This window comes from Bos mutus, chromosome 9, assembly GCF_027580195.1.
Source record: "Bos mutus isolate GX-2022 chromosome 9, NWIPB_WYAK_1.1, whole genome shotgun sequence".
Taxonomy (NCBI): domain Eukaryota; kingdom Metazoa; phylum Chordata; class Mammalia; order Artiodactyla; family Bovidae; genus Bos; species Bos mutus.
In genome coordinates, this window is record NC_091625.1 from 22,858,621 (window position 1) to 22,881,521 (window position 22,901).

Here is a 22,901-nt window from a genome sequence, read left to right on the forward strand (position 1 = left end):
ACAAGACAGAGGAGGCTAATGTGGAATGAATTGCAAGGGCAAACATTACAGCTGTACAGCGTGTTTCAAGTCTCTTAGTCTTCTTAATGTGGTTTACTAAACACAGGTCTCTAATGCTGGATATTTCTCTTTCTCTCTCACACACCGACATCCAATTTTCCCTGTATAAAAGAAAGGCAGAAAAGGTCCCACTTCCCTTCTTTCCTCACCCTCTGTGGCCCCCCGAAACACTCTCCCAGGTTTAGACATGTCATTCTTGGACCTACCCAGTGACTGGACGAGAATAGCTCACTCTGGACACTGGCACAGTTGTGCTGAACTTTCCCTCTGTTGGGAGAACCAATGGAGACTGACTGAGCTTCAGTTGAGAACTTCACCATCTCAAGATTGCAGGTGACATGATAGATGTAACTTCACCCGTGTAAGTGTAGTGTGTGGACAGAAATCTTCCCTGTGTGTGTGTGTGTCCCCTCATCTTGCTCCTGCCTTTCAAAGCCACTCCAAAACAGGAGGGAAGGGAGCAGGTCACAACCTTTAGACGAATGACATGGCTACAGAACATGACAAAAACTGGTTAGAACCAACTAGGTCCAAGATGGCAGATTTGATTTCTAGTAGACCCGGAGCCTCATTAATATGCTCATTATAATATATTAGCATATGCTAAACAACACACTTACCAGCGCCATGACAGTTTTGAGGCTGACCATGGTTATTGTTATTGCTTAGTCATCAATTGTGTCCAACTTTTTGAGAGCTCAAGGACTGTAGCCCGCCAGGCTCCTCTGACCATGGAATTTCCCCAGGCAAGAATACTGGAGAGGGTTGCCATTTTCCTCTCCAGGGGAACTTCCCAACACAGGGATCAAACCCACATATCTTGCATTGCAGGCAAATTCTTTACCACTGAAGAAAAGGATCAGCCACCAGGGAAGCTTGAGGCTGACAGTACAAGGCCCCACAATGGGTGGTGGCTCCATTTCTGCCATTTCCGGAAATCTCCGCCCCTTCCCCAAAATAATTGCAAAAATCTCCCCATTCACTAGCCTATGAAATTATCCAGCCTATAGAAACTAGCCATGCCTTATTTCAATGCTCTCTTTCTCGCCTTCTGAGAGAAGGCTTACACTCTATGGGGGATGTTTCTCAAAGTTATCTTTGAAATCATGATCACCTTTACCATCTAAACTGTAAACACGTATCAGTATGGGAACAGTTCCTTTCATTTCCAGAAGAAGAAAAACTATCTCAAGGGAATTCTACTTTAGGCACATCTAATTTATTCCATTGCTTCATCAAATTTATTCCAATCTCCAACAATTAGATCAAAATAAACTGAACTCTTAAGAAATAGTCACACAAAGGTATTCAGCAGCAGCGTTTATCTGCATAAACCAAAGTATACTAAAACCAAGTCATGTGCCAGAAAAAGACTCAGGTTTTGTAATGACTGTTTCACTGATGATGCACCACCATAGGCAACCACCAAATCTCATTCTCATGACACAGCCTTAAGAGCAGTGGCTCTAAATTGAGGTCAACTTCAGCCACTAAATTTAATCCCTGGGTCGGGAATATCTCCTGGAGAAGGAAATGGCAACCCAGTATTTTTGCCTGGAGAATCCCATGGACGGAGGAGCCTGGTATACAGTCCATGGGGTTGCAAAGAGTCAAGACATGACTGAGCGACTTCACTTTCACATTTTTTTTTCAGCCACTAAGGTAATGTCTGCAGACATTTTTTGTTGTCACAGCTAGGGGAGGGGGCAACTGACATGTGGAGGCCAAGAATGCTGCTAAACATTCTCCAATCCACAGAAGGGCACCAGAATATGTTACCCCAAATATCCCACTATGGCATAAGGATTACTTTGAGCTAAAGACAACTGAGAACCGGCAGAAGCAAGAAAAGCTTTTTATTCTATCCTTAACTGAGTAAAAATATAAATTTCCCCATTTGTAAAGGAAACTTACATTCATAAAAGGAAATTTCCATTTGTAAAGGTGTCTCTGAACTAGGAAAAGAGCCACAGCTGGAGACAACTCTTATTGTCATTATCTGCCCAAGACAACCCTTGTTTCTGATGTATTTCCTCCCCTCACCTTCCTAGAACTTAATGCCCCCTGCCCAGTAGCCTTAAACTCCCTTCTCTTTGTCTAAGATGGTATATAAATCTCAATCATCTGGTCACTTCCTAAAGTCTCATTTCTTTGTGAAACTTCTGTTCAGATGTACATAATTAAACTGGTTTATTTTTATCATTAATCTGTCTTTTCTCAGCTTGATTTGCAAGCCCCAACCACTGAACTTAGAAGTGTATAGAAAAAAAAGTTTCTCCTCCCTACAGAAGAGGACAGTCTTCCACAACAAAAACTTAACCAGCTTCAAATGTAAATAGTACTAAGGTTGAGAAATGCTGTTCTATATCGACAGGTAGAAATCTAAAGCATTAAAAGTCACTGAAGTGTGTGGCAGCTTAGTAGTGTAAGTGAAGTCAAACCAATTTTCCTTTATGACTGTGAGTCCTGGAAAAAATACTAAGAACTACAGTGCTTCAAACTGTGCTTAATAAAATGACTCTGCAGGATCAAAACCAGGGTTTTTATTCCTATGTCCACCAGTTGCAGAATTAAGAGTGTTACACCACTGCTCTGCTAGTAGGACCCCTGTTTTGGTTCACTAAATTACAGTGCCAGTGACCCCTATGTTAAGGGTGTTAGGAAATTAGGAGACAGGAAAATGTTTAAGTAAAAAGGTATTAGATAGTCCACAGGGTAGAATTAGTGCCAGTATGAATCAGAGGAGGGCTCTGTGGGGCCTTCCTGGATACAACTTCTTTCCTTGTCTCCAGTTTCTTGTTCGTAGGGTATAGGCGTCATTCAGCCTCCTTGACCTTCCCTGAACTCCAAAGGGCAGATTCAATTTCTCATCAGAGAAGGGAAGGAATGCAGAAACTAAGGAGGACCCATCAAAAAAATACAGTGCAGTGATTAAGGCAGGATCCTAGTTCCTTCTGAAGGGACATACATAACAATATGCTTGAGTTCTTCTGCAGGAACAAAGGGCTTCCCAGGTGGAATTAGTGGTGAAGAACCTGTCTGCCAATGCAGGAGACATAAGAGACGTGGGTTCGATGCCTGGGTCTGGAAGATCTCCTGGAGAAGGGCACTGCCAACCCATACCAGTATTCTTGCCTAGAGAATCCCAAGGACAGAGGAGCCTGGCAGGCTACAGTTCATAGGGTCACACAGAGTTGGACATGATTGAGTGACTAAGCATGCACGCATGCACACAGAAACTAAAGGCCCCATCCTGGTGGGGGATGGGAACCCCAGGGAGAGCACAGGATTCTTGGAGCACAGACTTGTGACCTCACCAACAGCCAGTCAGAAGAAAGTCTGCATGTGTGGGAAGATAAAAAAGACTCTGATCTCCTCCCCAAATGATTCTCCTTTTAAAAACTTCAATGGTCGAGTGGCATCTTTGGAGTTGGTTTTTGGACATGAGTCCGCCACCTCCTCAGGCTGCCAACCTCATGAATAAAGCAGGCTTTCTGTTCCAATCAACACTTGTCTCTGGAGTGTTGACTTTCAAGCAGCGAGCAGCCTAACGTGAGTTTGGTAGCAAACAGGCTTGGTGAGAAGCAGGTACAGCTGCAGATCCAGAGACTGTCCTCCTGAATAAGGAGTGAGCAGGAAGGATCTGCCTGCCTCCAGCCCTGAGGTGGCTCCTTCTGTGAGATGACTGGCAAGTCTCAAACCTTCTCCCTAAGATGAGGGGTGGTCCTGTGCCCTGTAGGACCCCCTCCAGCTCTGTCATTCTCAGCGGTTCCCTTACCACATGCTCCAGCACACAAGGACTCAGACAACTCTGTAACAGGATGCCAGTGAGGTATATTTCTTGATCTGCAGCGTACTTGGTAATGGTAAAGGGAATAAAGAAGAAAAGGAACACAAGCAGTTTTGCATAAATGGGAAACCCTTTAATTTGACAATCAGGCATTCAACAGACATTTATTTACTGAGCATCCCCTCTGAATAAGGTATACAGAGTTTCATATTTTCTTAAACAATTTTTTTTAAACAAATCTGAGAAGTTCTCTGCAAGTTTATGTCCTAAGATTTACAGCACCTAACATTCAATTCCACCAGTGAAGCCCCTCGCTGCCTCCACACAGGACAGATGGGTCTTCGCCAGCTCTCTCTCTCCAGGTGGTGCTGACACAGCACACATCTGAATGTTCCTCTCTGCGGGAAACAGAGATGAAAATTCTATACTTATCTCTCAACCTGCTACTATGACTTTTTTCACAGCCTCGGTGTTTCAAAGATTTAAAGTTAACTCTTCTCTTAGAGAATAGATGCGAGCAAGTAAACTCAGAACTGCAATGCCCTGTTCTCTTTCTGTAGCCGAGTTCTTGTCTCTGTAACTGCTGCCCACTGGGCTGACTGCTGGCTGCCGGTGCACCCGTGCTGAGGAGAGGAATGTGTCGACTCCCTTGGCTACATCTTCAAAAAGGCCACCTGGAAAAGGAAGAAAAACCCACAGTGCTTTCCTTATATAATGTGATGAAATGGCTGAGTACACATCAAACCTGGATCAGGTAAGTCTGGTCAGTAAGGATGCTCACTGGTTTACAAAGAAAATGACTCCTGGTTGGGCCAGACGCTGCTATTTTACAGAGGGAGCCAATTAGTCCTTCCATAAATAAACCATACAGTAATTAAAATAATTCACATGCACTTTAAAGGGAAAAAAAATTAAGTTTAAATTGACACTAACATTGTACTGCCATGAAGTAATCCAGTTCTCGTTCCCATTGGTTCAAACAGCTGCTTTGGATGTTCTGTGAACAGAGTTCCAAATCCTGAAGACTCCTGGGCAATTCCAGGTTCTTGTCATGATTGTTAATTACACTAATATCTCTTCCGGTTATGCCAATGCTTTTAACCACACTTGACTATATACATGGGCTTGTCAGCGCAAGTTATCTTAAAATTTAGTTGTTTCAAAAAATTTAATTCATATAGATACAAAATCATTTCAGACTATTTAATAAGGCCCAGATCAAATGCATCAAATTTCTCAATAGTTTTGGATAATTATGAAACAAACATAATAAAGTCAACCATAAATGCTCTGAAAGTTCTAGTTCAGGGGTGATAATAAATTGCGGAGAGTGCCAGCATCTGGAAGAGAGCAGCATGCAGTCAGAGATAAAGATGTGGAAGTTTGTCCTGGGCCATTTTTTGGGGGAAAGAGTGAGCAACAGAAGCGAAAATATTCCACTCTTGGACAGCTGGTACTTAAGTCCCCAAACGCAGTTGAAGGAGGCGTGTATTTAATGAGCCCTCTAAAGGGGAAAGGAAAAGGAAAGAGTCGTGCAAGGGCAGAAGGCATCTGCTTTTTGTCAAGTGATTCAGAAGGATGTTACTCTTCATACGATGCTGGTGAGAAAAGCCCCTGCTGCGTTTCCGTATCAACTTCCAGCTGAGTTTCTCTATCAAGTTCTGCAGTGAGAACAAAGTTGAAGGAGCAGGCAAAGAAGAGAGGTTAAGATTTCTAAACAAAATATAAACATGGGGTGGGGAGGAGACAGATAGCAGAGTAGAAGGACATGAGCTCACCTCTTCTTATGGAACATGTAAACTTGGACAACTGGTGCAAACCTCAAGGGCTTAGAGTCAAGAGTCCGTGATAATAGTTATGAAAACACTTGTGTTTCTCTCCCTGGCCTCTCAGCTGGTAACAGATATTAGAAGCCCATGAATATTCAGATGAGAAGGGGCTGCTGAAGAGAGACCAGCTGGGCCCCTTAGGGGATGATCACAGAATCCCAGGAAGAGGTTTCAGGGGTTACTGAGTCTGACTTCTGGCTCACTGTTGTCAGTATCTCTGTTGGGAGACTGCTTCTTCAACAGCAGTTCACAGGGACCTTCTCAAGAAACCAATGCCACTGGCGATACTCAGAGACACAAAGATGACAGATGAAAACCAGTTATCCCTTTTTGAATTCTGAAAGCTGCTATGTCATGGAGTATTCCAACCAGAACTACTTAGAATAACTGATGGTGACAAATGTTGTCATAAAAATGGTTAAGAACTTTTGCCCTAGAACCACACAGATCTGTGGTCCTCTACTTGGGACAATTTTGCCCACCAGGGTACATGTGGTAGTGTCTGAGGATTTCTTTTTTTTTGTCATGGCATGCAGAATCTTAGTTCTGGGACCGGAGACAGAACCCGTGCACCTTGCAGTGGAAACACGGAGTCCCAGCTGCTGGACCACGAGGGAAGTCCCTGGAGATATTTTTGGCTGGCACAATTTGGGGGATGCTAAAGGCATCTAGTGGGTAGAGAGGGAGGGATATTCCGATAATGTGCAGGACAGCTCCCCATAAGAAAGAATAATCAGCCTGAAAGCATTAACAGTGCCAGTGCTGAAAAATGCTGAAGTTTAGACTTAAATCTCTCCATGACCTTCAACAAGAAGTTCAGTTAGATGTCTCTGTGACCTTCAACAAGCTCATTAAACTCTATAACAGGACCTACCAGAAACTTGTAAAACACTTTCCTATTTTGATTCTTTTCATCCTCAGCAGTCTTATGATTTAGGTAAAGCAGGCATCTGAAACTTTTACAAGTGAAGAAACGGAAACTCAGAAAACCTAAGTGACTTGCTCAGGATACAATGGCAACCCACTCCAGTACTCTTGCCTGGGAAACCCCATGGATGGAGGAGCCTGGTAGGCTACAGTCCATGGGGTCGCTAAGAGTCGGACACGACTGGGCAACTTCCCTTTCACTTTTCAGTTTCATGCATTGGAGAAGAAAATGGCAACCCACTCCAGTATTGTTGCCTGGAGAATCCCAGGGACAGGAGCCTGGTGGGGTCGCGACCTATGGGGTCGCGCAGTCGGACATGACTGACGTGACTTAGCAGCAGCAGCAGCAGTGATGGGTTTAGGAAGAAATTTTTATTTCTAATCCATGCTTTCCCCCTTGTAAGTTTACAGATAGATGATCAAGATAAAATTGCACAGGTTGGGGGACTTTTAATCTTCATATTGTCTCATATATCAAAGAGTTACTTTCTTTTGCATGCTTGGGAACATGGGTGCAAGATGGAGAAAACTACATAAGAGGCTGCGCTCATTAAAACAAATAATGCAAAATGCAGCCCCTCAGTCAAAAGAGAAAAAAAATTTAATTTGACCTACGTCTTTTTTTTTCTTGTTTGTTTTTATAGTGCCGCCTGCCAAGGACACTCTGTGTTTCTCAGGACTTAATAACAAGAAACTGCAATCATCCTTGGGAACAGGTACTGTACAATGTAGTTTAGCTTCTTTTTATTTAAAACATTTTGAGATAACATATTTCAAATGCAGATTTTGTTTTCCCTAGCTTTTATCCGTGACAGGAAAAATTGCTTTCCCTACCTGCCATTTATTTTAAGAGAGGATAATTTTATTTTGTTCCATTACACTGAGAAAAATCTCCGTATTTCATCTTTTTAGTTTTATTCCCCAAAGTAAAAAGTTTTAAAGCTTTGCAGAGTCTATGAGTACAGCTACAGCTTCAGGCTCCATTGCTGCATTTCTGGAGTATCTAGTTACAAAAGTATAAATAATGATTAGAAACAAGGGAGATAGGGCTCTTTGGAGTTTGCTGTAAGGTTTCACCCTCTTTGTTCTCTCCTCCTGAAAGTGGACACTGGGGAATGGAAAAGGGGAGGGAGAGTGAAACTGTCTAAAAATACTGTCTCTGCTTTGAGTCACCATCTAAAAACAATCTTAAGCCACCATAAGCAGGGCCAGGCTGCAGTAATAGTTGACCAAATGTTCAGTTTATAATGCTTCGGTACAATTGCGTAAATATGCTAAACACTTTTGAATGCTCTTTTTGTCTTAGTTAACAAAATTATACTATGAATTCTATTCCTCAGCATAGAGTTGGAATTTCAATCAATAGAAAGACATGCTGTCAAGGCAGCCTGCACAAGATAAAATTAACATTTAAAAAAATGCTACATAAATGCTTTGAGGTGCACAATACAAGACAGATAAAACTGTAAAATACTGAAAAATGTGAGTTTCATAGTAAAATTGAGCTTTAGAAAAGACTCTTCAGAATAAGTAGCACAGCCACACACAAACATTCCTTTTAAAGGGTACTGTAGACTTCATAAGTAAATATAAAAAACTATGCCTTAAATATATTTTTTGTTTAGGTATGGTTCATGTTCAAAGTTATGTTCTGAAATAAATGTTATGACATGGAAACAAATTTTATATTAATATTATAAAATCCAGTTTCTAGGCTCAAGCTTCATTTACAAAATAAAATATACAATGTAAATGTAAATATAAAAATAATGAAAGAAAATTACTTTTTCAATCACATTATTTTGAGTCTTAAATGACAACAGGGTACAAAATGCTTCCTAACTTGCTAATTTAGCATCAATCAGGCCTGTGTTGATGACATGTGGACTCCACTCTTGGCACTGAATAAATAATATGAGATTTTCCTCTACTGGGCTGGCAAGCTGGCTTCATTCACTCAGTTTAGTAAATGATTAAATACCATCTATACGTCTGTGACTGTCCAGTCAGAGAACACACTGAGAAGGCATTCCCTTGTGGCACTAATATGTGAGTGGGGGAGACAGTCGAGTAATGAGATGATTCTAGTAGGTTGGGATAAGTCTAGGATGGACGCCTAACACCTGAGGACACAAAAAAGACCATTCTTGGGTTATGAAAGGAAGTAAGATTTCTCAAGAAGTTATTATTCTAATTAGTTATTATTAGAGGTAGTTATTATTCTAATTAGGAAAACTTGTGTGGTAATAAAGCCTGGCATGGCACACAGTGGGATATACCTTTTTTCCCATTAAAAGAAGCTGGCTTTGCTAAATGAACTACTAGCTAATAGGAAGGATGGAATAAAGGACCAAAGATGTGAGAAGCAATACAATAAGGAAGACGATCCTATCCCTCTAAAATGACAATAAGTATGTGTACATTGAATGTAGACAGGAATACTAGACCAAGCAAACATCAGTGAAGCCTTCCAACTCAAATTCTGTAAGAGCCTTTAGAAAGTAGGAAAAAAGCAAGTAAAATCAGTGTCTTTAATGTCATTTAAACCTCTACCTTGTATTTTATTTAGGCCATGGTACACTAGGAAAACAATAGAATGAGAAAGAACAAAGATCTCTTCAAGAAAATTAGAGATATCAAGGGCAACTTTCATGTAAGAATGGACACAATAAAGGACAGAAATGGTAAGGATCTAACAGAAGCAGAAAAAAGTAAGAAGAGTGGCAAGAATACACAGAAGAACTATACAAAAAAGCTCTTAGTGACCAGGATAACCACAATGGTGTGATCACTCACCTAGAGCCAGACATCCTGGAGTATGAATTCAAGTGAGCCTTAGGAAGCATCACTATGAACTAAGCTAGTGGAAGTGATGGAATTTCAGCAGAGCTATTTCAAATCCTAAGAGATGATGCTGTTAAAGTGCTGCACTCAATATGCTAGTAAATTTGGAAAACTCAGCAGCGGCCATAGGACTGGAAAAGGTCGATTTTCATTCCAATCCCAAAGAAGGGCAATGCCAAAGAATGCTCAAACTACCACACAGTTGCACTCATTTCACATGCTAGCATGGTAATGCTCAAAATCCTTCAAGCTAGGTTTCAATAGTACATGAATGAAGAACTCCCAGATGTACCAGCTGGGTTTAGAAAGGGTAGAAGAACCAGAGATCACATTGCCGTCATCTGTTGGATCACAGAAAAAGCAAGAGAATTCCAGAAAAACACCTACTTTTCACTGACTACACTAAAGCCTTTGACTGTGTGGATCACAACAAACTGAAAAATTCTTAAAGAGATGAGAATACGAGACCATCTTACCTGCCTCCTGAGAAACCTGTATGTGGGTCAATTAAGCAATAGTTACAACTGGACAAGGAATAGCTGACTGGTTCCAAATTGGGAAAGGAGTATGACAAGGTTGTGTATCACCACCCTGTTTATTTAACTTATATGCAGAGTATATCATGTGAAATGCACAAGCTGGAATTAGGATTTCCTGGAGAAATATAAATAACCTCAGATATGCAGATGATACCACTCTTGTGGCAGAAAGTGAAGAGGAACTAAAGAGCCTCTTGATGAGGGTGAAAGAGGAAAGTGAAAAGTCTGGCTTAGAATTCAACATTCAAAAAACTAAGATCATGGCATCTGGTCCCATCACTTCATGGCAAACAGAAGGGGGAAAAGTTGAAGTAGTGACAGATTTTATTTTCTTGGGCTTCAAATCACTGTGGACAGTGCCTGCAGTCATAAAATTAAAAGATGCTTGCTCCTTGAAAGGAAAGCTATAACAAACTTAGACAGCACATTAAAAAGCAAAGACATCACTTTGCTGACAAGGTCCGTATAGTCAAAGATATGATTTTTCCAGTAGTCATGTATGGATGTGAGAGCTGAATCAGAAAGAAGGCTGAGCACTAAAGAGCTGATGCTTTTGAACTGTAGTGCAGGAAAAGACTCTTGAGAGTCCCTTGAACTTCAGGGAGATCAAATTGTCAATCCTAAACCCTGAATATTCTTTGGAAGGACTGATGCTAAAGCTGAAGTTCCAATACTTTGTCTACCTGATGCGAAGAGCCAACTCATTGGAAAAGACCCTGATGCTGGGAAAGACTGAGGACAGGAGGAGAACAGGGCGACAAAGGATGAGATGGTTAGATAGCATACCGACTCAACAAACATGAATTTGAGCAAACTCCAGGAGACTGTGAAGGACAGGGAAGCCTTGGGTACTGCAGTCACACAATTCACAAAAATTGGACATGACTTGGCAACTGAACAACAACAAGAACAACACAGTAGGAAAATTTACAGATCAATCAAAAGCTTGTGTTTTTCACCTACCAGAACCAGTAAAGCAAAGCACAGCTATGTTTTCTAGTCAAGGGCAGTGTGTGAAGTACCAGAAGACAGAGATGTGAGTGAGATAAAGAGAGGCCCTTTCCTTCCCGATGAGGCTTGACATATGGACAAATGCAGCAATTTCTGGGTCTTGAGCCTGTTTTTCAACAAAGCAAGAAATGTCTAGATGTAACCTTCCCATCACCTCTTTCACAGTAAGGGGGTTGTGGAAGCATTGCTGGTGTGGGATGGTGCTATTTTACAACAGCACTGCAGTGAACAAGCATCCGGATGCAGCTGCTGGAGCTCCCAGTTACATAAGGCAAACCCAGCAGCTTCACCCATGATAGCAAACACATGGGGCAGACATGTAGATGGCAACAGTCTTGAGGTCATACATAAAAATATATTTTCTCAAGCACAAAACACATTTGTTAAAAGGAAAAAAATCTATGATAGATACCAATATGGGTGGGTGTTAAATGTAAAATGGTAAATAGTGCTACCCCAGTAAACACACTATCACTCATAAATCAAAAAGTCCTTTGAATTTCTCATTCTTAAGGGATAGGCACAGGAGGGAACTTGGCAGAAAGGAACAGTGGTGTGCTGCAGCTCTGGACAGAAGTGGTGTTTTGAAATCACCACTGCACTGCCCTTTCAACACCATGCCTCCAATCAAACACGTTTATTCAGAAATGGAGTTACTAGAGTTCAGATATGGAACGTTTTTCTATAATATTAATCCTTAAAATTTTTAACAGCAAAACCATTTTAATAAATAGTATTTCAAGGAAGTCATGTTCATTCTAATCTATCTTAACCTTGAGAAGTGTGGGTGTTGAAGAAAATGGTGTTTTGGGGACATCAGTATAGTTAGAAATTCCAGGAGGGGACACGAAGCCACATGAGGAACAAAACAGCTTTCCACAGAAGGTAACTGGTTTCTGGCATCTATATAAATTTATGTCAGGGATAATTTAACATTCCTATTTTAGGAGTAAATATTAATTTTTCTAACAGAGATACTAGTCCCTCCTAGTCCCAAAGGAAGAACTAGCTTCGTCTAAACACATCAACCCATCGTCAAGGATGAAGGAGGGACTAGCTTGGGAGGCTATAGCTGTTGATCCTACTAGTTAGCCGTGGAAAAGCTCTATGGAAACATCACCCAGGCAATAATGAGATGCTGTAACAAGTGGTCCTGGGGCAGGACTACTTAGGTGCACGTGTACAGAATTCTGTCGAGTAAGAAGAACAGCACAAAGTGATCGCCCATACTTTTTAGGCTAAGGAAGGTCGTAGCTACCTCTCTAAAGCCTCCTAGACAATTTTATCTCATACCTGAAGAGCCTTATTTGTGCTGGTTGGTATTTAACCATAATTATTAAAACCTAGAGAAATCAGGAGTTGTTCTGCTCATGGGGATTCTTTGTTCTCATAAATTATCAATAATATGAGTTACAGACAAAATTAGAAAACAGAAATGGATAGAAAGAGGAAAATAAAATTTTTACAACTTTATGATTTAGAGATAACTATTAGTGACGTTTTAGATATATCTTTTTAGATGTCTTTTCTGTGTGTAACTGGACATTTCTGCATATGCTGTTTTGTAGGTTTATAACCTAACGATATCGTATGTAACTCCCCATGACAGTGAATATTCTTCTATGACAGTTTAAACGGCTGCATTATGCTCCACTATATATCTGGTCACTTTAAAAAAGGGTCAAACGAATAACTCATTCTGGAAAGCAAACCTGAGGGGTCCTTTGGAGGCGGATGGGTGATGGTGTTGAGCCAGAAGGCACTTTAGCATAATCTGGCCTGGGTTCTCAGGGTGTCATCTCTGGTCCAGTCTCACTGGTATCTCCTGGAACTTGTATATCAGGCAGATTCTCCTGTTCCATTCTAGAACTGCTCAACCAGAGCCTCCAGGGGCAGACCAGCAACTGGGTCCTGCAGGTCCTCCAGGTGGTTCCACTGGGAATTCATCTAGCTTATTCAGCTGAGCAAACTTAGAGAGGGTAAGGGATGTGTTTACAGTACACAGCTTATTAGAGGAGGGACTTAAACACAGGTCTTCTAACTCCTAGTCCAGGGCCTTCATTTCTGGCCAGTGCAAAGTGAAGATGCTGATCTAGGGTATCCAGAAATCCTTTAAAAAAACATTTTTTTCCCTTATAGAAGACAGAAAGATTGTCACACAAGGGAGAAACAAATTATGTCCAGGCCAATATTCTGTTATGGGTATAGGAGATTGAGCCCAACAGCTATGAAATGAGGGTTGAGTCTATTTTGCTAGCTGCCTACAGACTGAAAAGTTCAAGTGTTAGTCACTCAGTTGTGTCTGACTCTTTACCATGCCATGGACTGTAGCCCACCAGGTTCCTCTATCCATGGGATTCTCCAGGCAAGAATACTGGAGTGGCTTGCCATTTTATTCTCTAGGGTATCTTCCTGATGCAATGATCGAATCCATGTTTCTCCCATCGCTGGCATATTTTTCACCATCTGAGCAAGACTAAAGGGGTCAAATATTTCGAATTGACCTACTGTGTAAAGCTCATCTATGAAGATTAAGTGATTTTTTTGGGGGGGAGGGGGTTGGAGGGAGGAGCTTCTGACATGCCCTGATAAAGTTCTCTTTTCTAAATCTACCTACTCAACATGGCTATCTTTAGCAAAATTATTTGGTTAGTTCAGAAAACTGTCACAAATAGGACTTCAGAATAATTTGGGAAAGAAAAAAAGAAAAATCCTCCCATACTTTGCTTGGAGTATGTCTATAAAACAGTATAGGCATTCTAGAAAACAGTTTGGCAGCATCTTTAAAAACTAAACATGTAATCACTGTATGACCCAGCAGTTCCAGTCTCAGACATTTATCCCAGAGAAATGAAAACTTTATGTTTACATAAACACTTGTATGTGAATGTTCATTGCAGCATTATTTTAATAGCCAAAACCTGGAATCAGCCCAGATGCATGGTTAATGATGGTATATCCACCATGAATACTTCCTTGGCAGCACTGACAAGCAGCAAACTATTGATACATGCCACAACTTGGAAGATTCACAAGGGAGTTATGAGCCAAGCTCAAAGGGTTGAGCTTTCCATACTGTATGGTTTCATTTATGAATCATTTTTGAAATGACAAAATTTCACAACTAGAGGACAAGGCAGTGGTTTCCAGGGGTTGGGGATGGTGGGGAGTGGAGGAAGGGTGTGACTATGAAGGAGCAACGGGAAGGATTTGGTGCCGATGGAACTGCTCAGCATCTTGACTTCGGTGGATGCACAAACATACCAAGGGATATAATTACACAGAATCTCACACATTTGCACACACAGACATACAGGAGTACAAATACAACCAGGGAGATGTGACTCAGATGGGAGGACTGTACCTTGTCAATGCCCAGTACCACAGTTCTGTAAAATGCTACCACTGGAGGAAACTGGGGAAAGTGTACAAGCCATCTTTCACTCTTTCTTACAGCTTTCAGTGACTCTGCAATTATTTCACCAAAAATGTCAGCTTAAATAATGCCACAGTACTTTGCAAATGACCTTGTCTGGCTTATTCTAATTCAGTTACCTAGAGTGTTGCTCTGAGATGCATTATTCAAAGTCTTGTTCACATTGATGTTATGGTTAATATATCACTGTGATCCCATTTTCCTTGGTGGAATGACCTGAGTAAGCTAGTGAGTTAATTTTGGAATGAGTCCTGAAGCAGATGGCCACAGTGAGACTCAACACCGCTATGTTTAACATGGGTTGGGCTGACGGTCTGGCATTAAATGCTTAGGTTACACACAATAGAACCTTAATCTTAGGTTGTATGTGAAGTACTTACTGTAAAGAGTTCACTAAGCACACTTCTTTGCTTTTGTATTGCCCTGGAGTAAATACCGAAAAAAGATTCTGGCATTTTTTTAAAGCCCAAATTGCTATACCAAATTTTCTGGACACATAAGAGGCACTTGCCAAATATTTTTTGGGGGTGAATACATTAAACTAAAACTCTAATTTTAATCTTAATAGTAATAGTATCTTACAAAAGATTTGGGGAAACAGGAAAGAAGAAAAAAATATGCTCTAATACCCTAACATCACTTGGTCTATTCCCACATGGTTCTAAGATGAATTGTTCTCATAGTGATTGCGCTGTGCACGCATGCTCAGTTGCTAGTTGTGTGTGACTCCACAATCTCATGGACTGTAGCCCACCAGGCTCCTCTGTCCAAGAGATTTTACAGGCAAGAATACTGGATTGCATTGCCATTTCCTCCTCCAGGGAATCTTCCCCACCCAAGGATCGAACCTGTGTCTCCTACACTGGCAGGCAGGTTTACCACTGAGTCACCTGTGAATTCCCTCATGTTGATTATCAGTGTGCATATTTTTTACATCATAAACATTTTTAGGTGCTGCTCAATGAATCTTTCTTTTAATAGCTGCAGAAGTCTATCATAACTTAATCTTTTACAAACTTAAGTTTTTCCCAGGTTTGTCAAGATCAAAAGTAATGATGAAATAATCACTATCATGTTTATAAGTTTTTTTCAACACTTCAGAATATTTCCTCAGAATAGAGTCCCAGAAATGGGATTATTAGATTGAAAGGTATGAATATAATTTGATGCATATTTTTTTCAATGAGCTGTACCAACTGGTAATGCCACCAGCATCTGACTTTTTTAATTTTTTTAAATTAGTGCTAATTTTGGAGAAGGAAATGGCAACCCACTCCAGTATTCTTGCCTGGAGAATTCCAGGGACAGAGGAGCCTGGTGGGCTGCCGGCTGTGGGTCGCACAGAGTCGGACACGACTGATGTAACTTAGCAGTAGCAGCAGTAGCAGTGCTAATTTAGTAAAAGGAAAGGACATCTCAGTGCTTTTTGAATTTTATTTAACTGCTATGAGTTTAAACATTTCCCCAGATGCTTAATAATTGTTTTTCTTGTAAACTGATTAATTATGAGTTCATGTCCTTTTTTTTTAATCTACCAACAGGGGGGTTAATTTTTTCGTTTGCATAAGCCCTTTGGGGCTTCCCTGGTGGCTCAGACGGTAAAGAACCAGCCCACAATGTGGGAGACCGAGGTTCGATCCCTCGGTCAGGAAGATCCCCTGGAGAAGGGAATGGCAAACCACTCCAGTACTCTTGCCTGGAGAATTCCATGGACAGAGAAGCCTGGCAGGCTACAGCCCGTGGGGTTGCAGAGTCGGATGTGACTGAGCAACTAACACACAAGCACAAGCCCTTTAGTAAATGTTAATATGTTTTTCATGCAGTGAAGAAATTAAGTGCCAGGCATCATCTCACTAAATCTTTATAAAATCCACCTGAATTAAATTTCTAATTTAATTGTCTCTAGATCATAAATGAGGAACCAAGGTGTTCCTACTAGAGAAGATGAGTAACTTCTGCTCACTGCTACAAGCTAGTCAAAAGGCTGCGTGTGCAATCGGGCCTTTTTTTGAGCCTAGTATTCATTTCATCGTCAAAGCTCCCTTCCATCTAATTATGGTGAGAGATAACTGCTATAGTAACTTTAGTTGAAGAAAGAATCCATCATATTCCAAATTTTTAAGCCACGCTTAGTAGCACTTGAAATGATGCAGTCAGTCTTATGTTTTAAGAAGAAAGTAGATTATTTCTTTTAGGTTAGACATAAGGAGGAGAAAGAAAAAGATAGAAGGGCAAATTAAAGCCTTACTTATAAAGAGAAAATAACTCTTCAATTAGAAGAAAACCTCTGGCAAGTAAAGTGAGCCAACAGGCTAAATGAGAAATCGGCCTGAAATCTCAGAAAGGATTTTTTGTCTGAAAGTTTAGCAAACAGGATAAGTTACACTGGCATAATCAGTTCAGTTGAAAAGATTATGACTTGGAATAATCAAATAATAGTTAAGGCCAAGTAAGAAAGGGATCAAATTATGATCAGATGATGTTATCTTCTTTAGCCACTTACTACCTAGACATTACTTTGAAAATATGATATTGAAGATACACAAATCTTTAGAATGGAAAGCATGCTACCATATTCATTTTAAAATAAACACCATTTATTTTCGAAGCCTATTATTTGGAGTTGCTGGAAATAAACGAGGCTCATAAAACTGTAATTTATTTATTTTAAAGGAGGTGCATGAGGATTTTATAACTATACAAAGAAACAAAAGTGCGTGCTTGTGGAAAGGAGCACATCAAAGAAGACAGTGTTTTGAGGGTTTTTGTTTTTTTTTTTTTTTTTGCTTTAAACCACACAGAAAGCAAAAAGGGGTTGTTGGTGCAGTGTCTCCAAGTTAAGAACAGCTCAGGATATAAGCTCAGAAAAGGGCACATACTTATCAAGGGTTTCCAGGGTTCAAAGTGATCAACTTTTGCACCTGCCATCTAAGCTCCATGAGGAGACAGAAGAAATCAGGTAGATACGAGGAAAGTGCAGACAGGTGAAGCCTTATTATAACTATACATAAATGTTTTATGTATTTTAAATATTGCTACCAATGCATCTTCTCTGCTATTCATGAATAAATTCATGCTTCTTTAATTATTTTTAAAGGAAGAAGCACAAATGGCTGATTGTGTATATGAAATTTCCAAGGCTTACATAAGGCTTTCTCTCACTTATACTACCCTAGGACAATACTATCTACCAGTGGCAGGGAATGAAACTGCAGATGCTGCATCTGAAGAAAAAACTGCAAGCCTATAGGGTTTGCAAACAGAAGAATGTAGATGGCTTAGTTGAAAATCACCAGCTACTAGAAAAATAATTGAGCCCAGAGGCCACTGATAGGGATTATGTAAGGAAGGTGTGTAACTCCAACTCCATGGGGTTCAAACCAGCACATCCTTGGTTAGAGACATGATTCATTCCATAGAAATTCAGTTCTGAATCCAGTATTATTGACTAAGCCATGAGTCTTTAATACATGAAACCATCTGGCTGAAGTTACCAATAAATAAGCTTTTCCCCAATATATCCAACTCACAGCATTAACTATAAAGAAGCATGACTGATAATTCATCAAAGCAGTCTGGAAAGCAGTGGGAATGACTGGATGGACATAAATACAACCTATAACCACTCAACCATTAGTGTATTACAATGTGGATTGGTCCTTTCTGGCTTCTGGGTTATTGAATACCTGGGAGATGACCAATGTCTCTAACTATATTTTGTTAGGAAATATTAGAAACCTTTAAAATCAGCTAACTGCCTTAAAATGCTGGTTTCCAGAGTTCACTGAGTTCATGGTGCCAGGTTTCCACAGAAATGCATGTGCTATGAGATGGCGTCACAAAATGAATGAATAACTTGCATGCTTCAGTCAAGTCACAGCTGGCACAATTTACACCTGGGAATGCTCCCTGAGTTAGGAGAAAGAGCATAAGTGTCTTCCAAAGGCAACACAGTCAGGTTACTGAGCGTCCGTGCCTGAGTTGCTGCATCTGTAGTCTGGGGCTTCCCTCTTCCTCTGGCTGGTCAAGGACTGGATGAGACACTGTCTGTGACTGGCCCCAGGAAGACCCTCTCTTCCTCCTCCACACTGATGAGGAGAGAAGCTTATTCAGCCAAAAGCCTCGCTCCTCCTACCTATGTAGGGTCTGAACCTCATGAACTGCAAGATTAACATTAAATACCTATCGGTCCTTCACAACAAAATGTGAAAGAGTCATTTCAGGGAAGTTCTGAGATAAGACACAGAAACATAAATTTTGACCTAAGGAGAGTAAGGACTGGAAAGCCATGAGAAAGAAATGCACTATATTTTGGTGGAAAGTAGAGAAAATTTTGAAACTTTTTTATTGTTTTAGGTGTCTTTAACGCAACTAACTTGCTAAAAGGCTGTGAGCATAAACAACTATTCCAATGAGTCTGCTGTGTTCTCAGAAAGATGAGGCCTATAAACATTTTTGAAAAATGTTCTCTATTTTCCAATGGTTTAGGGGTAAAAAAGTTTTATTTGAGGAAAAAAAAAGTATATATATATGTATGTGTATATATATATATATATATTTAAAATTTCCCCCAAATTTCTTTGAGGTCATCTTTCTAAGGTATGAGAAACAAACAGGAAAGGAAAGTAGGCCCAGTTGGGGGTCCTTCAGTAAGGGTTTTGAGACAAAGAATGCTGTATGAGATAAGAGTGCATGATCTCATTCCTTTTCTCAAGAACGCTTGGTTCGTAACATTAGTATGATTCCAATGAACAAATGTGGAGAGAAAAATGTTGAGGACAGGTCAGATCAGTGGATTATTATCTTTTCATTCTGACAAACTTATGAACAAAACCTGTCAACATAGGGCTCCTTGTTGTAATGTACAAAACTATTAAATCATGATGTTGTACACCTGAAACTTGTGCTTTAAGTCAATTTTACTTCAATAATAATAAGAAAAAAGACAGGGCTCCTCACACAAGTCCTAGCATCCCCCATGGTCTCCTCTCACTGTTCAGACTTCAGCCAGTGACCAATCTGCAGGGCCCTTAGCTGTTTTTTGTTTGTTTTCAATTTATGAAAGATTTCAAATATCAACATTCTCTAGTAAAGAGAATAGTATTTTGATAAATCTCCAGATGTTATCCAGAAACTAATAATTACCAATTCATGGTCATTTCATTTCATCCAAAGCTCTGCCACAGAACTCTGCTGAAGCAAATCACAGATATATATTTTGTATATAACTCAGTATGTGTCTCTAAAAGAGGAGGATTGGTATAAAAATAAAACCACAATGCCATGATCACATCCAGAGCATTAATAATAATTCCTTAACATAGTCAAATACCCATTCGGGGACCAAGTTTCCCCAACTAGCTCATAAAATTTTTTAACAGCTGCTGTTTGTTCAAATTAGAATCCCAACATGTCTAAGTAGTGTTACAATGGTTTCATATGTTTTTTAACTTTCTTTTAAATCATAAGTTCCTCTTCTCTCCTTTTTTCTCCCTTTGATTTTTATGTTTTGAAGAAATCAGATCTTTCACCCTCTTGGTTTTCCATACACTAGAATGTGGAGAGTGTGTTTTGTGTTTTTAGTGTGATTATAAACTCAAGGATGTAAAATTCATCCAATACTATTTAATCTACTATAGTCATTATTTGTATTAATGCTCACATAGTCCCATCTGTGTCAGCGAGAACCTCTTCAACTTGGAGGCTAAGTCCTGAGGATGTGATCCCAGTCATTTACACTGTCTTTTCTTTGTTTCTTTGTTGGGCTGGTTGGTTGGTTTGCTTTCTGGTAGGACAGGACTCAGACTCGTCTTATCCCGGACATTCTCCCACAGAAAGTGGGTCCTTCAGTGAGGACTGGAATTTGGAGATAAGAACTAGAGATTGTCTTACTGCTTCTAAAGTGCTTTGGACATGTTACCTTATGTGTACACATACATACCTGCTACCCAACTCTGGTTATCACCATATTCCATTTTCAAAGTGCACTCAGATCCTATTCAGAAGCCAGGTCCTCAACCACTCAGAGATGAACCTTTCTGTCTGGTTACATAATGTAAACAGGTGAGAAAAATACATCCTTAGCAACAGAGAGAGAAACTCCAACCAAAGAAGTCTCACGAGTCCCTTCCTTTCCCATTTGAACTAAAAGGAAAAAGTTAAGCTCTGTTGCTGCTGCTGCTGCTGCTGCTGCTAAGTCGCTTCAGCTGTGTCCGACTCTGTGCAACCCCATAGACCCCGTAGACCAGGCTCCCCCGTCCCTGGGATTCTCCAGGCAAGAACACTGGAGTGGGTTGCCATTTCCTTGTCCAAAGCATGAAAGTGAAAAGTGAAAGTGAAGTCGCTCAGTCATGTCTGACCCTCAGCGACCCCACGGACTGCAGACTTCCAGGCTCCTCCGTCCATGGGATTTTCCAGGCAAGAGTACTGGAGTGGGGTGCCATTGCCTTCTCTGAAGCTCTGTTACCAGAACTTAAATGGAAAAAGGAATCTTTCTAGATAGAGAACTTACTTTAAAAAAAAAAAAAAAAAAAAACTAGGTAAAGACTTTCCTGTATAAGTAAAAGAAAAATACTTCCTGAAAAAGGCTCACCAAGAAACCCCTTGGGCATGGAATGATAGAGGTGACTCTGCCTTGCGTGGGACAGGTCCCTGCATTAATTTGTTTGTCACAGCTGTGAAAGGATGAGGTTGAGACAGTTGTTGCAAAGGTTGTGGGTACTGGAAGTCTATCCCAAAGAAAATAAAAGTAGTTTTGTCTACTTGTTTGGCTAATTCGGAGGAGTATTTCTGACATCACTAAAGGAAAATACCCTATAACTTCACAGTATCTTTGGAAAAGAGAAGAAAACAAGAAATGGAAGGGCATGTTTCATGGTAATTTTGATAATTTAGAGCAACCTTATTCAGATGTAAAACCTTTCCCAGCTACTGAGGAGCAGCAGCAGGTTCTTGTAAAACCTGAACGTATTATCAGGAGTGGAGTCTGGTTGTAACAGGGACTCCTCCAAATCAAACCATAAAAAGTCTTACTTCACAAAAGCATTTAAGTAACCAAAAATGAAAAGGTGCTCAGTATCACTGGTCATCAGGGAGATGCAAATAAAAATCCTAACGAAATGCCCAACAGAAGAGCTAAAATGAAAACAACTGAACCATAAATAAAACATAAAGACAACTTCAGAATGGGAGAAAATATCTACAAATGAAGTAACTGACAAGGGATTAATCTCCAAAATATACAAATAGCTCATGCAGTTCAATATTAAAAGAACAACCCAATCAAAAATATGGGCAAGGGATCTAAATAGACATTTTTCCAAAGAAGACATACAGATGGCCAAAAAGCACATGAAAAGATGCTCAATATCACTACTTATTAGAGAAATGTAAACCACAATTACAATGACCTCACATTGGTCAGAATGGCCATTATAAAAAAATCTACAAATATGCTGGAGAGGGTGGGAAATGTTGGCGGAAATGTAAATTGGTGCGGCTACTATGGAGAACCGTTTGGAGGTGCCTTAGAAAACTAAAAGCAGAACTGCTGTGTGTGTGCATGCTAACTCGCTTCAGTCGTGTCTGACTCTGTGTGACCCTATGGACTGTAGCCCACCAGGTTCCCCTCTACATGGGCTTCTCCAGGTAAGAATACTGGAGTGGGTTGTCATACCCTTCTCCAGGGGATCTCCCTGACCCAGGGGTCGAACCCACATCTCTTACATCTCCAGCATTGGCAGATGGGTTCTTTACCACTAATGCTACCTGGAACTACATGACCCAGCAATTCCACTCCTGGGCATATACCCGGAGAAAACCACCATTTGAAAAGATACATGCCCCCCCAGTATTCACTGCAGCATTATTTACAATAACCAGGACATGGAAGCAACCTAAAAAATGTCCATCAATAGAAGAACAGATAAAGAAGATGTGTAACATATATATACAATGGAATACTTCTCAGCGGGGTTCAGGATTGTGAACACGTGTACACCCGTGGTGGATTCATGTTGATGTATGGCAAAACCAATACAATATTGTAAAGTAAAAAAAAAAAAAATACTGTTAGATAGGCTGACAAATTGGAATGCGGGTAATAGATTGGATAAAATATTGTACCAATGTTAGATTTATAAAGTGGATAACTACATCATAGTTACTTAAGAGAAGACACCTATTATTAGGAAATACACACTGAAGTACTTGGATGTAAAGAATCATCATATATACAACTTATTCTCAGTTCATTAAAATATATATATTCATACACATTAAAAAAAAGAACAAATGCCATCTGCAGCAACATGAATGGATCTAGAGATTGTCATACTGAGTGAAATAAGTTAGATAAATATCATATGATATTACTTTTATGTGGAATATTAAGAAAAAAAGGGTACAAATTAACTTATCTACAAAACAGAAGTGGAGTCACAGATGTAGAAAACAAACTTATGGTT

The 22,901-nt window shown here is 40.1% G+C and overlaps 1 protein-coding gene across 6 annotated transcripts in view; it reads right to left on the reverse strand.

The window, feature by feature from the left end:
- Positions 1 to 3,967: 3,967 nt before the first annotated feature.
- UBE3D (ubiquitin protein ligase E3D) overlaps positions 3,968 to 22,901 on the reverse strand; it is a 166,695-nt gene continuing 147,761 nt past the window's right edge. For 2 of the 6 annotated variants that reach the window (XM_070376256.1, XM_070376260.1), the window contains exons 11-12: positions 4,784 to 4,847; positions 3,968 to 4,524 (exon numbers count right to left, since the gene is read on the reverse strand). In XM_070376256.1, the coding sequence (XP_070232357.1) occupies positions 4,325 to 4,524; positions 4,784 to 4,847 (264 nt within the window). In that variant the 3' untranslated portion in view covers positions 3,968 to 4,324. The remainder of the gene's footprint in view (positions 4,525 to 4,783; positions 4,848 to 22,901) is intronic. The other 4 variants (XM_070376259.1, XM_070376262.1, XM_070376258.1 and 1 more) reach the window with 3 other exon arrangements.